We start from the raw sequence: 12,531 nt of genomic DNA on the forward strand, positions 1-12,531 counted from the left end.
GGAGAGGGAGAAGCAGGCCTCCCGCCGAGCAGGGAGCCCGATGTGGGACTTGATCCCAGGACCTTGGGATCATGACCTGAGCCAAAGGCAGACGCTTAACGACTGAGCCACCCAGGCGCCCTATCTTTATTTATTTTTAAAGATTTTATTTATTTATTTGATAGAGAGAGAGCACAAATAGGCAGAACAGTAGACAGGAGAGGGAGAAGCAGACTCCCCGCTGAGCAGGGAGCCTGATGTGGAGCGGCTTGATCCCAGGACCCTGGGATCATGACCTGAGCCGAAGGCAGACACTTAATCGACTGAGCCACCCAGGTGCCCCTCCAATTATCTTTAGTAAGCCAAGCAGGAAGAACACTTTCACGTGTTTCTCAGGCCAGTACTCCTGCTCTGCACTTGAATCTTAAAAGTATTCCTTCCCACCCCCCCCCAAAAAAAAGTACATACCTTAATTCATTCTAAATTTGGCAAAGGACTTAGGATGTTATCCCTGAAGGGACCATGCAAATGATTTAAATAATCAAAATATCATTCGGGATGTGGTCCAGTTATGGAACATGATGCCTTGAAAGCGAACACTTGCAAAGAACAGTTTTTGGTTCTTCCAGGGCACCCACTGGTCTGTAACTCAGTGCTTGGACTTTATACCTGTAATTCCCAATGAAAGAGGAATTCTAGGGCTGGGGTAGATAAACCAAAATGTTTATTGGTTACTGAAGCCACACACTTAGATTGAGAAGTGGTCACTTTTTCTATTGACCACATCATACTTTCCATGAAACACTGGACATGTACCAGAGGGCACTCAAGTCAACCAGGATAGTGTTTGCTGAAGGAGCAGAACTGAGCTCCTCTCATGCGGCAGTTAGTTGTGCAGTAACTGATATGTCTCCTGTATGTGGAGAAACTAAAATCACTACCATGAATAAAGAGAGGTGCAGCGTATTTTAAGCTAATGTCTGTGTTAGACTCTTGAGACCTGCACAAAGGACAGACCCTTAACCATAGCTCCTTGGCGTTTTGAAATGACTCCAGGATTCTGAGAGGAAATGTCCGGCTATAGCTTGCTACTTTATCACCTAGAAACCTGACACTACCCCTAAGGAGCTGTATTCACCAGCTCCTTATAGTACATATAGAAAACATCTTCTGTATCTAGGATGGGAAGAGAAACCTTTATGTTTAGAGAATGCTTTTTCAATTTCATGAATGTGCACGATCTCTCGCTTGATTCTCTGCAAGCTTGTGAAATAGTGTCAGTCCTTCTTGTCATCTTTGGACTTCCGATCAGTAAGGAGCCCACAGGGGCTGAGGACTGGCAGTTAGTAGAAGAGCTGATCCTAGAACTTCGGTCTCTCAAGTCTGACTCTTTGGCTACACCCTAAAGTTGGCTCTCTGGTTGTGGTGATCCGCTCAAAGAGAAGTGGTGAAATGGCTAAGATCCTCCCAGATCCTGCCTTGGGAGCCTTAGAGCTGCAGGGCTGGGCCTGTCCCCCAGCCCCTCCCGCAAGTGCACTGAAGCCAAGTGTAGGATGTACTTTGTGTGAGTGAGCAGTGATGCATCACTGGGTTTTGTTCTCTTGAATAGCTATTCTTTGCTGGTAAGATTTGTAGTTGTTCTTGTATCCTTTTAAGGGAAGTGTAATTATATTCTTTGCCTTTTGCATACATTTAAGTAGCTGCTTGTCTCTGGAATTGGATGTTGGATTGTTCCTCCAGCTCACACATGGAGCTTACAAAATGCTGACAGTTGCTGTAGAAACGGTATCTGGCAGCTGTGACATAGTCGGAGCTTTGTGCTCCCAAAAAATTCCTTTGTAGGCTTTGGCAAATTAACATTTTAAAAGGCACTCATTATATACTGGGTAGTTGGTTTTAAGAATAAAAAACACTTGGTATTTTATTTGCCACTTAGTGCAAAAGGATTCTCCTGGTTCTGAAAACCCCTTAAGCATCTTGTGAGTTTTTGCAGGTAAAATAAGTTCCTACCTCGACAATAACAAATACCTGTCATCTTATTGCTTTGAAGTAAAATAAGTGCTTGAGCCCTGATGGGACTCTGAACTCTACTTAGTTTTTGGCACAAGCTATGATAATTGATCACTTAACTTGGAAATGAACACCAGAATTACGATTCTGAGACCTTTTTTTGATTTTTTCCCCCCCTTGACCAGATGATACAAAACCAAATGGGAAAAAAGTGGTGGGTGATGTGGCCTATGATGAGGCCAAAGAGAGGGCAGGCTTCATCACTCCTGTTCCTGGTGGTGTGGGGCCCATGACGGTGGCAATGCTAATGCAGGTGCGTGTGAGTAAGTTTCTCTACTGGAGGTTAACTGGATTTAGCATGGCGATCACTTCGCAATATATATAGATACTGAATCATTGTGTTGTATACCTGAAACTAACGTTATAGGTCAATTAGACCTCCATAAAAAAGTTTCTGTAATAATTGTAAAAAGCTGATGGGATTCAAGTTACTGCTTTTTTCCCCAAGTAGAAACTTACTCAGAAGTAAGGATGTGAATCTGTTGGAGAAAAAGAAGGGACAGTTAGAACAGAGATAGAGAATCAGTCATACTAATAGGGGAAGGTAAGGATGGAACAATTCGAATTTACTTTGGAGTAGAAGAACCTCAGAAAAAGCAAAGTGCAAACACACAACTTTGCTAGGTGTGCTTTGTCTTGCTTGCCCTTTTTAATACAAACATCAGCTGCAGGGGAGTGAGGCAGGCAGCCCAGGGCTCTGTAGCTGCTTGTAGATTCTTGCTTAGGATTGAAGCATGTTTATAGGTGGATCATAAAGCTGTTCATTTTGTGGATAAAGTGGAGTGACCTGGGACTTGGAATTGAGGTGGAGGTTAAAATAATCACTTCTTCTAATAGAAGTTCCATTTGTGACATTTCGTTTAGAGCACAGTAGAGAGTGCAAAGCGTTTCTTGGAGAAATTTAAGCCAGGAAAGTGGATGATTCAGTATAACAACCTTAACCTCCAGGTTCCTGTTCCAAGGTAAAAATAAAATTTTGCTGGTTTAAAACTTTGTGGATTATCTGTATTTAGCTGATGGATGCTATGGCAACTATGTGCATGCCCCTCTCCAGAAGCACCATCCGGGGTCAGGGAGGGTCGTTCCTAGGATGGGGTTAATTAAATTCAGTGAGTTAAAGATTGATACATGTTTTCTGTATTTTTTTTTTCTGTATTTCTTTTAAGTGACATTGATATATCACGATCTTGCAAGCCAAAGCCCATTGGCAGCCTGGCTCAGGAGATTGGTCTGCTGTCTGAGGAGGTAGAATTGTATGGTGAGACAAAAGCCAAGGTTCTGCTGTCTGCACTGGAACGCCTGAAGCACCAACCTAACGGGAAATACGTGGTGGTGACCGGGTAGGCTGGTTCTTCCTTTGCTAATCGAACCTTCATCCTGATTGCCATTACCAAAGGTTGCATTTGCTCTCACCATATATATGTGAAGGTTCCTTTCATTTGGTTTTAGCTTTCTCACATGTGTTTAGTCTCATTTGATTCTTAGAGCATGCCTGTGAGGTAATTCAGAGTAGATTACAACCCTTCGGAGAGGAGAACATTTGTCAAGGTTATCCATCTAGTAGGTGAAAGAGTTGCGTTTTAAAAGCTGATCTTTTTTTTTTTAACCCCAAATTCATTAATTCAGTAGATATATTGAGCATTCATTTTTATTGCTTGGCTGAGGTACATACAAAAGCTAGTTTTTGAGATTAAATTGAGATAGTAAAATTATAGCAATGCTTCTCTTCAAGGTAAAGTGTATTTTCTGCTCACAGTGAGAAGAGCTCAAGTACAGCAATCTTTTTAAAAATGGACCATTTTTCGGAAACTTCAACTAAGGCTCTTGGGAAAGATTCTTTTCAAGTCTTTGTTACCATTCAGATTAAGAGTCATTCTCTAGGATGTTAGGTCTGACTTAGTGATTTGCATAAATTTAACTCATATGAATCTAATGTCCCTCTTCGGCTTTCATCTTGAAGGATCACTCCAACGCCCCTGGGAGAAGGGAAGAGCACGACCACCATTGGGCTGGTGCAGGCCCTTGGTGCCCATCTTTCTCAGAACGTCTTTGCGTGTGTGCGACAGCCTTCTCAGGGCCCCACCTTTGGAATAAAAGGTATTAACAGGACTAGAATTTGGGTGGCCAGAGGGCACTGCTTCTCCTTCAGTCCTCCCGAGTCCACTTGACCCATGAGTGCCTGTGGGGCCTTCACCTCATTTAGACACCAGGAATAGCCTCTTGGCAACCCCCCATCATGTGCTTTCATCAGATCATCCCAGCTCTTGCCGTCAGTATTTGACACTGCACAGGGGTTCCCGGGGGGAGGGGGGGCGGGTACTGTATAGCTAGGGATGCTTTTATGTGACTAATAGTCAACTGTCACAGTAACAATAGAGGTAATCATAGCTACTGCTCATCATGCTGACTTTCTTGAGACAAAGACAAACGCTACAGATGTTTTACCCTTTGGGGAATGAGAAAAGCCTACCCTTATTGAGTATATGCTTTGTGCTGTGTTTTGTGCTAAGCAGTTCATGCACTTCATATTATCTTCTGATATGAGATAGTTACTGGTATCACCATTTTCCCAGTAGCAGCAACTGGGACTTGTAACTTAGTCAAAGGCACTTATTAAGAGCCATGTCGATTTCAAGAGCTTTCCCAGGACCACCAGCACAGTGTTTCTGCTGATTGCATGAAGACTTGACATCACTAATCATTCTTCACTTTTAGTTTTTGATAACTGAGGTACTGCCGGTATGCTCTTTTAATTAAAATTATTATTATTTTTTTAAAGATTTTATTTATTTATTTGAGAGAGAGAGAGAGAGAGAGCATGAGGGGGGGAGGGTCAGAGGGAGAAGCAGACTCCCTGCCGAGCAGGGAGCCTGATGTGGGACTCGATCCCGGGACTCCAGGATCATGACCTAAGCCGAAGGCAGTCGCTTAACCAACTGAGCCACCCAGGCGCCCTAATTAAAATTGTTTTTATTAGTTATAAGTTCTTACAGTTAGCTTTCTCATTTGCTTGGTGCGAGTATCACATGTTCTGTTTGTTCCAGTGATTACTGGACAGGGTACACCTTTGCCCTTCTTCTGCCTGTATTAATATATTTTGTACATGTACTGACTTAGCTCTGCTTTTGAGCTTGTCTTAACAACCCTCTTTCACTTCAGAATGAACCTTTCCCTTGTTCTGTTTATTGAACCCAGCGTTCTGCTTTTCCTCTTATGAACTGCCCCATTTTTATTGCGTGGTCTCTGCCTCACAAAAAACCCCACAAAATCTAAACCTCAAACTGACATTTATCTCACTGATAACCTCATAACCAGAACATTTTTGTCTGGTCTTCTGTTAATAATCCAAATAGTTCAGCAAAAGCTAGCAGTGAAGCTGCTTTCTAACATATGTCTCCTATTTAGGAAGAATTGCAGTCTCTGTGTTTGTGTTTGGCGTGTATATTTTAAACATTCCTTTTTTAAAATGCCAGAGTAGCGTTTATGAGAGTAGGAAATTGAACAGGGTTGTCTTTATGTAACTGTAGGCTGGGTCTTTTAACAAATGTTAGGAATCATGGGGAACCTGTCTCTAAAGATAATGAGTAGATATGTATGTGTTCACGGTTTTGTCATTTAGACCCAGATTTCAACTGAGACTATTCTGCGTGAACAGGGTCAAGTGCTTTAGCCTGGTAAAAGAAAACTAAAAAACACTGGATCAAAGCTGTCCAAATGGTTGAAAGAAGTAAATAGATAATAAGCATAGCAGTGACAGAAACCAATCTGCTTTGCTTTGCTTTGCTTTGATTTGATTTGTGGTGAAAGCACACTGAACGTGAGTCCTCACCCTTGACCTGTCCTGTAGGTGGCGCTGCAGGAGGTGGCTACTCACAGGTCATTCCCATGGAAGAGGTAAAGTGTCTGCAATTTGATTTGAATTGGACCCTTTATTATATATAGCTTTTCCTTTTTTTTCTATTAATATTCTTTTTTTAAATTTTATTTTATTATGTTAATCACCATACATTACATCATTAGTTTTTGTTGTAGTGTTCCATGATTCATCGTTTGTGTATAACACCCAGTGCTCCATTCAATACGTGCCCTCTTTAATACCCAGCACCAGGCTGACGCATCCCCCCACCCCCTTCCCCTCTTCCATAGATTAACCTTTTTCTGTAGACCTCTTAGTGGACAGATGATTGGTTTCTCATCAGAAGTAACACTTAAGGGGAAAACATCTTAATATGCAGACTTGTGAGACAGCTTAGTTTTTTTGACATGACAAGGACTCCAAGGTCTGGCTTTCAGTGGGAATAAAAGCTTTAAGTGAGAGATCCAATGAAGCATGAGAGTGGGAAGAACCAACACAAAGTGAATTCAGGGTGGTAACTACAGAAATGGGAACAGTGTGCAGGCACATAGGCGTAGGCTTGCTCTCATCTACTTCTCCTCGGTCACAGTTGAAAGGACATGAGTATGTCCTCAGTAGTCCAAGGTTGCTGTTGATGCTGGTAGTGTGGCGTTTATGGTTACGGGACGTGTCCCTTAACTTCCAATTTCTCCTGAGGAGGGAGAGTCTATAATTTATGTTTTCAAGAGCTATTTGTATTGGGTGTTTGTTCGCTAACTGTACTGCTGTTGGTTTTCCGTTAGCTTTTTTTTTTTTAAAGATTTTTATTTTATTTATTTATTTGAGAGAGAGAGAGAGCACACGAGAGGGGGGAGGGTCAGAGGGAGAAGCAGGCTCCCCGCCGAGCAGGGAGCCCGATGCGGGACTCGATCCCGGGACTCCGGGATCATGACCTGAGCCGAAGGCAGTCGCTCAACCGACTGAGCCACCCAGGCGCCCTTCCGTTAGCTTTAATGTAGGGATTGATTGGGTTGCGATACACTGATGGTTGGAAAGATGCAGGGAAGTTGAAAGCCTGACGTGGCCTCTGCTCTGTTATAGTTTAATCTCCACCTCACCGGCGACATCCATGCCATCACTGCAGCAAATAACCTTGTCGCCGCGGCCATTGATGCCCGGATGTTCCATGAACTGACGCAGACAGACAAGGTAGGCTGCTGAGGCCCCAGGGACACTTTTGAAAGGGTTAAAGCACCCAAATTAATGTTGGCCCCTCGGGTGCTGATGTTGCGGGTAGCGAGGCAGTTCCTCTCATTTAAAAGCCCTTTTCCTCCCTTTTCTTTAAGGCTCTCTTCAGTCGTTTGGTACCATCAGTAAATGGAGTGAGAAAGTTCTCCGATATCCAAATCCGAAGGTTACAGGTAAAATTTTCCCTTCTTCATTTTTGATATTGTATGAAATTGGGTGATTGGTAAAGAGATAAGGAAATGAAAATCTCCTTAGAGTAACCTATTTTGGATCAAGTTACATCCATAACCATGGTCTTAAGGTCATGATACACCTAGCAAAGATTGGTGGTAGAGGTTCTCACTCATCAATAAATTTTAAGTGGTTAGTCCTGGAATAAGGAGAGCACCAACAACCTGCCCTCAGTTAGGATGAAGACTGATATGTCCTTTATAGCATGGATAGGAGTCAGGATGCCAGCATCCTGGAGTTTGAATACCTGCTCTTCCTGGCACTGGGATCTTAAGCAAGAGCGGTTACTTCTATATTTTATTTGAATTTCCATTACAAATATATAGTCATCAAACATACACTGTACCATATGACCCAGAAATCCTACTCCTAGGTCCAAGAAAAATGTGAACTTGTGTTCATACAAAAACATGAATCTTCTTATTTATTTATTTTTTAAAGATTTTATTTTTGCAAGGTGGAGCGTGTGAGCAAGTGCATGAGCAGGAGAGGGGCTGAGAGAGAAGCAGACTCCCTGCTGAGTAGGGAGCCTGATGTGGGGACTCCATCCCACAACCCTAGGATCCTGACCTGAGCCGAAGGCAGACGCTTAACCGCCTGAGCCACCCAGGTGCCTCAGCAGGCAACTTCTAATCTTAACTTTGATGATGGAACTTCCTGTCAGATGTGGGGAGGTGCTGGACTAAATCTGTCTGATCCTTTAAAAAGCTCTAGGGTGTGAAATCAAGGGACTTGCCCGAGACTACAGTACCCCACACCAAGTTGGAACTAGAACCTTTCCTGGTCCCCGAGCATCCTCTGTGCTCTCGCAGTCTGGTGCCGTGTGCTCAGTCAGAGTGGGCTGTCAATGGCGGACTCAGCCTAGTGACTGAAAGTTTTGCTGACTCTGTAAATAACATCATGTACTAGGCTGGTGAGACCAGTTTGATGAGCCCGTGAGGGCCAGCTCTGAAAACACATCTGAGGTTTTAAAACAAAGTCCTCACAGTATAAAAAAGGAACTGTGGGAAGAACAGGATTTGCTGGAGCCCACTCAGATCTACCACACTTTAGAAAAAAAGGAGAATACATTATATAGGCACTTTCCATTTCAGGATGTGAGCTGCATATACACTATAAGTAAATAAAATTTCCAAGTTCTTCAGGAAGAAGAGACAAACCTCTTTTGTGCCTTTTGGAACAGTCAGAAGGCAGTGAAAATGCAGTCTATATAAAAAGCACGGAAAAGTGATTTACATTGATTTTTGATGATTGATACTTATTTTTGCCTTTCCTCCTATTTCATTTGAATTGGGCTTCTCAGTTGTCTGATTAAAAAAGCTTTGCACTTTGCTTTTTCCTTTCAATATGTTTGGGTTTGGTGAATTAGGTACAACACTTGTGGGTCATTATGCTTATTTAGGGCTAGGTTTAGGGAAGTACCTCTGGTGCTCAGTTACATAGGAGTAAACATGTTAGTAATACCTTTGTATGTGTGTGAGGAGGAAATAAAGCTTCATCCTAAGGGATTATAGTTTTCCCTCCTGAATATAACACAGTTTATATTTCCTAGAAGGCACCCCATCTGGAGATAGAGAATATATTTTTAAAATATTTAACATGCTTGGGACACTTGGGTGGCTCATTCGGTTAAGTATCCGAATCTTGGTTTCGGCTCCGGTCTTGATCTCAGGGTTGCGAGATCGAGCCCTGCATCAGGCTCTGTGCTCAGTGCGGAGTCCGCTTGGGTTTCTCTCTCTCCCTTGCCCTCTGCCCCTCCCGCCCCCCGCCTCAAATAAATAAAAAATCTTTTAAAAAATTATCATGCTTTTATTTGTTTTGTCTTAATTCAATTTTCCTGCCTCTTCAGAGACTAGGCATTGAAAAAACCGACCCTACCACACTGACTGACGACGAGATAAACAGATTTGCAAGATTGGACATTGATCCAGAAACCATAACTTGGCAAAGAGGTACCTGTGCAGTATGGATGCCTGATTTGCTTCCTTTGGGCTGCACACCTCACACCGCCCATGTGGGTTATTAAAATACGGGGTCCAGAAGCTTATGTGTTGGTGTTCTCACGGTTAAGGCATGACCAAGGTAGTGACTTACGTGTTTTTTTGGTCACCTCCATCAGTCTCTCTCCTTATTAGCTGTAATCAAACCTCCTTTCGTCGGGTTCGTTGGACATTTTGCTGGCTTTTTTCAGTGTTGATTGGAGTGAGGGTGGTTTCGAGGAGGTTCATGCCTACACCAGAAATAGCATTTTGCAAGTTTCATTTTATGCAAAAAGTTCCGGTGTCATGAAGTAGAGAAATTATGTTTTATCACTTCTTGAATCATGTTGCTCTTTTCTCTCAGAACTCTTGTATGGTATAAAGTGACTTGCTTTTTCTTGTTGCTCTCTAGCTTGCCTGCTCATTTTTACTTCATTTTATTAAACTCCTGTAACAAAATAGGTAGCCTTCAAGGTTTAAACAGTTGGCGGTTTAGCGAGTGAGTTGCCTGGCTTCACTGCCGTGTGATGCTTCTCTGGGTACAATTGGCATGGCTTAGAATTTTCTTTGGTACCAGCAGTGTGTCTGTCTATGCCACGTCACTGCTGAGAAGGAATTTTTGTCCAGTCATGCGGAATGCAGCTAAGGGCAAATTTATTGAGCATTTCAATGATTTTCATTGGCTCAGTAACGTTTGCTAGCTAATGGTGTTTTAAAGATGACTCCCTTAATATTGAAAACCACATTGATATTTCTCTTCCTTTTGCTTCAGTAGCTTTAGACAGATGGTATATTTTATGAGGAATAAGCTAAAGATCCATTTTGAAAATTTAGTATCTTGTTCACTTTTCCTTTGCTTTATGTCTAATTTATGCTTTCTAGGAAAGTAGAAGGAGACAAGGGAAAAAATGGGATCATACCTTTTTTTTTTTTAAAGATTTTATTTATTTAATTGACAGAGAGACAGCAAGAGAGGAAACACAAGCAGGGGGAGTGGGAGAGGGAGAAGCAGGCTTCCCGCAGAGCAGGGAGCCTGATGTGTGGAGCTCGATGCCAGGACGCTGAGATCATGCCCTGAGCTGAAGGCAGACGCTTAACGACTGAGCCACCCAGGCGCCCTGGATCATACCTATTGACTGGCTATTTTATAGAGAGAAATTAAGTACAAAGAACTTGACCTAGTTTTTTAAAAAAAGAATAGGGTCCAACAGCACATTACATCCTTCACTTATCAAGTGGGGTGTGTGTGTGTGTGTGTGTGCACACACACACATGCTCACACTGTGCAAGACACTGCTTTGGGGGTTTAAATTATTGCAGTCTTTATGGAAAATAATTTCCCATGTTACCAAGTGCCTTAAAAATGCCTCTCCCGTTTGACCCATTTAGAGTGTGAACTGGTTTGTTGTTGTTCGTTTTGTGTTTTATGCTTATTTGGCATGTCGTACAAAAAACAAAATTGGGAATGCACTAAAATGTTAACAGTAATTAGTCCTGAAAGGTGAAATTAAGATTAGTTAGTTGGTTGATATTTGCCGTGTTTTCCAAGGGTATACAATTGGATAGATACTCTGTCATCGAAATGGAAATTATTTCTTCTAAGTGTGCCGAAGGAAAGAGCAAATCTATTACCTAGCATGCTTCAGAAAGCATTTGCCTTGCCCTGCCTTTATGGCTCTTTTGTCTCTCAGGATGGTGTAAGGTCAGTGAGTCATCCCACAGAACAATAACCTCAGCCTTTTAAAAAACTGGCCTGCTCTGTTTTTCTTTTCACGTGCAGTGGGCTTTAAAATAGATGCCAGATGTCTCCTTGATGGTTTGAATTCTGTAGACAGAATAAAACCAAGCCACCCCACATTTCTTAAAAATATCCTTCTTTAGGGGCCCCTGGCTGGCTCAGGTCAGTAGAGCATGCGACTTTTGATCATGGGTCGTGTGTCATGAGTTTGAGCTCCACGTTGGGGGGTAGAGATTACTTAAAAATAAAATCTTTTTTTAAAGTAAAAAATAAAATAAAAGTAAGTAAACATATCCTTCTTTAAAAATAATTCCTGTTCATTTGTGGCATGTGAGCATCATTTCTTAACTTGCACCCATATTCTAGCTTCGCCATCAGCTTTGAAATCAAATGTTAATAGTCATTAAGTTGGACTTGTTTTAAGACTGCTGGTTTAACTTTATAGTCCTTTTACTAAAAATTGTTCTGTACCTTCTCTTTCTACTACAGTATTGGATACCAATGATAGATTCCTGAGGAAGATCACCATCGGACAGGCTCCAACGGAGAAAGGGCACACACGGACGGTAGCTATTTGTTCTAAGTGAATTATTCCTGTGAGGCAGATCTTGCTGCTTCTGTCCTCCTCCATCCTCTCCCGTACGATTAATACTGCCAGGTGCCACTCTGCCTTCTCCCTTTTAAAATGGAAGTGAGTAGGTGTGTGGCATTGAGCACTCCTGACAGCTTTTGCAATAAATCCCATGTGCCACCTGTGTGTTTTTCCCCCAGCATTTTTTCCTGGAGGTGGTGAGCCCCTGGTGAATATCCTTGCACATAAATGGATCAAAACTGCCTCTTTTTTGTGTGTGGCCGTTCACAATATGTCTCTTGGTTGTAAGAGCTTCTGTGTTGTTTCCTTGTGTGTTAGGGAAACCATCACCACATGATTACAAGCTTCCTTCGGCAGAGACTGTTGGTCCTGCTAGAACATTTATTTTTAAAAATTGGCGACTCAAGGTCCTGGAATCATTGATGACAAATTTTTGCTATTGGAGAATTATTTTCATTAAGTTCTTTGTGTACCGTTGTGCCATTCTGTCCTTTGAGGCTATTTGTGTAAGCCTCGGATGCAAACAAGGATTGCTTTTGCAACTCAGGCTTCTGGTTTAATGCAGTGTTGCCTGTCGTGTCTTTTCCCGGCCAACAGGCCCAGTTTGATATCTCTGTGGCCAGTGAAATCATGGCTGTGCTGGCTCTCACCAGTTCGCTAGAAGACATGAGAGAGAGACTGAGCAGAATGGTGGTGGCATCCAGCAAGAAAGGGGAGCCCATCAGTACCGAAGATCTGGTGGGTACCTGGGTGTTCAGAGGGTGCTCTGCGGGGACCCAGAGGCTTGGTGATGCCTCTGGGTCTATCGCCTTAGGGTATCCCAGCGGTTACTGATAAATTCTCTGTGATTTTGCTACTT

General features: G+C 42.5%; 1 protein-coding gene across 2 annotated transcripts in view; it reads left to right on the forward strand.

Annotated features, from left to right (window-relative positions):
* The window catches only part of MTHFD1 (methylenetetrahydrofolate dehydrogenase, cyclohydrolase and formyltetrahydrofolate synthetase 1), a 67,334-nt gene that overhangs the window by 32,739 nt on the left and 22,064 nt on the right, over window positions 1–12,531 (forward strand). For both annotated transcript variants that reach the window (XM_064571161.1, XM_064571162.1), the window contains exons 9-18: window positions 2,175–2,302; window positions 2,914–3,011; window positions 3,216–3,389; window positions 4,010–4,146; window positions 5,897–5,943; window positions 6,986–7,093; window positions 7,231–7,305; window positions 9,213–9,315; window positions 11,570–11,646; window positions 12,270–12,410. In XM_064571161.1, coding sequence (XP_064427231.1) covers window positions 2,175–2,302; window positions 2,914–3,011; window positions 3,216–3,389; window positions 4,010–4,146; window positions 5,897–5,943; window positions 6,986–7,093; window positions 7,231–7,305; window positions 9,213–9,315; window positions 11,570–11,646; window positions 12,270–12,410 — 1,088 coding nt within the window. The remainder of the gene's footprint in view (window positions 1–2,174; window positions 2,303–2,913; window positions 3,012–3,215; window positions 3,390–4,009; window positions 4,147–5,896; window positions 5,944–6,985; window positions 7,094–7,230; window positions 7,306–9,212; window positions 9,316–11,569; window positions 11,647–12,269; window positions 12,411–12,531) is intronic.

The sequence above is a fragment of the Mirounga angustirostris genome, unplaced genomic scaffold, assembly GCF_029215605.1.
Source record: "Mirounga angustirostris isolate CCGP_5_RB_7025 unplaced genomic scaffold, mMirAng1.0.hap1 SCAF_9, whole genome shotgun sequence".
Classification (NCBI taxonomy): Eukaryota; Metazoa; Chordata; class Mammalia; order Carnivora; family Phocidae; genus Mirounga; species Mirounga angustirostris.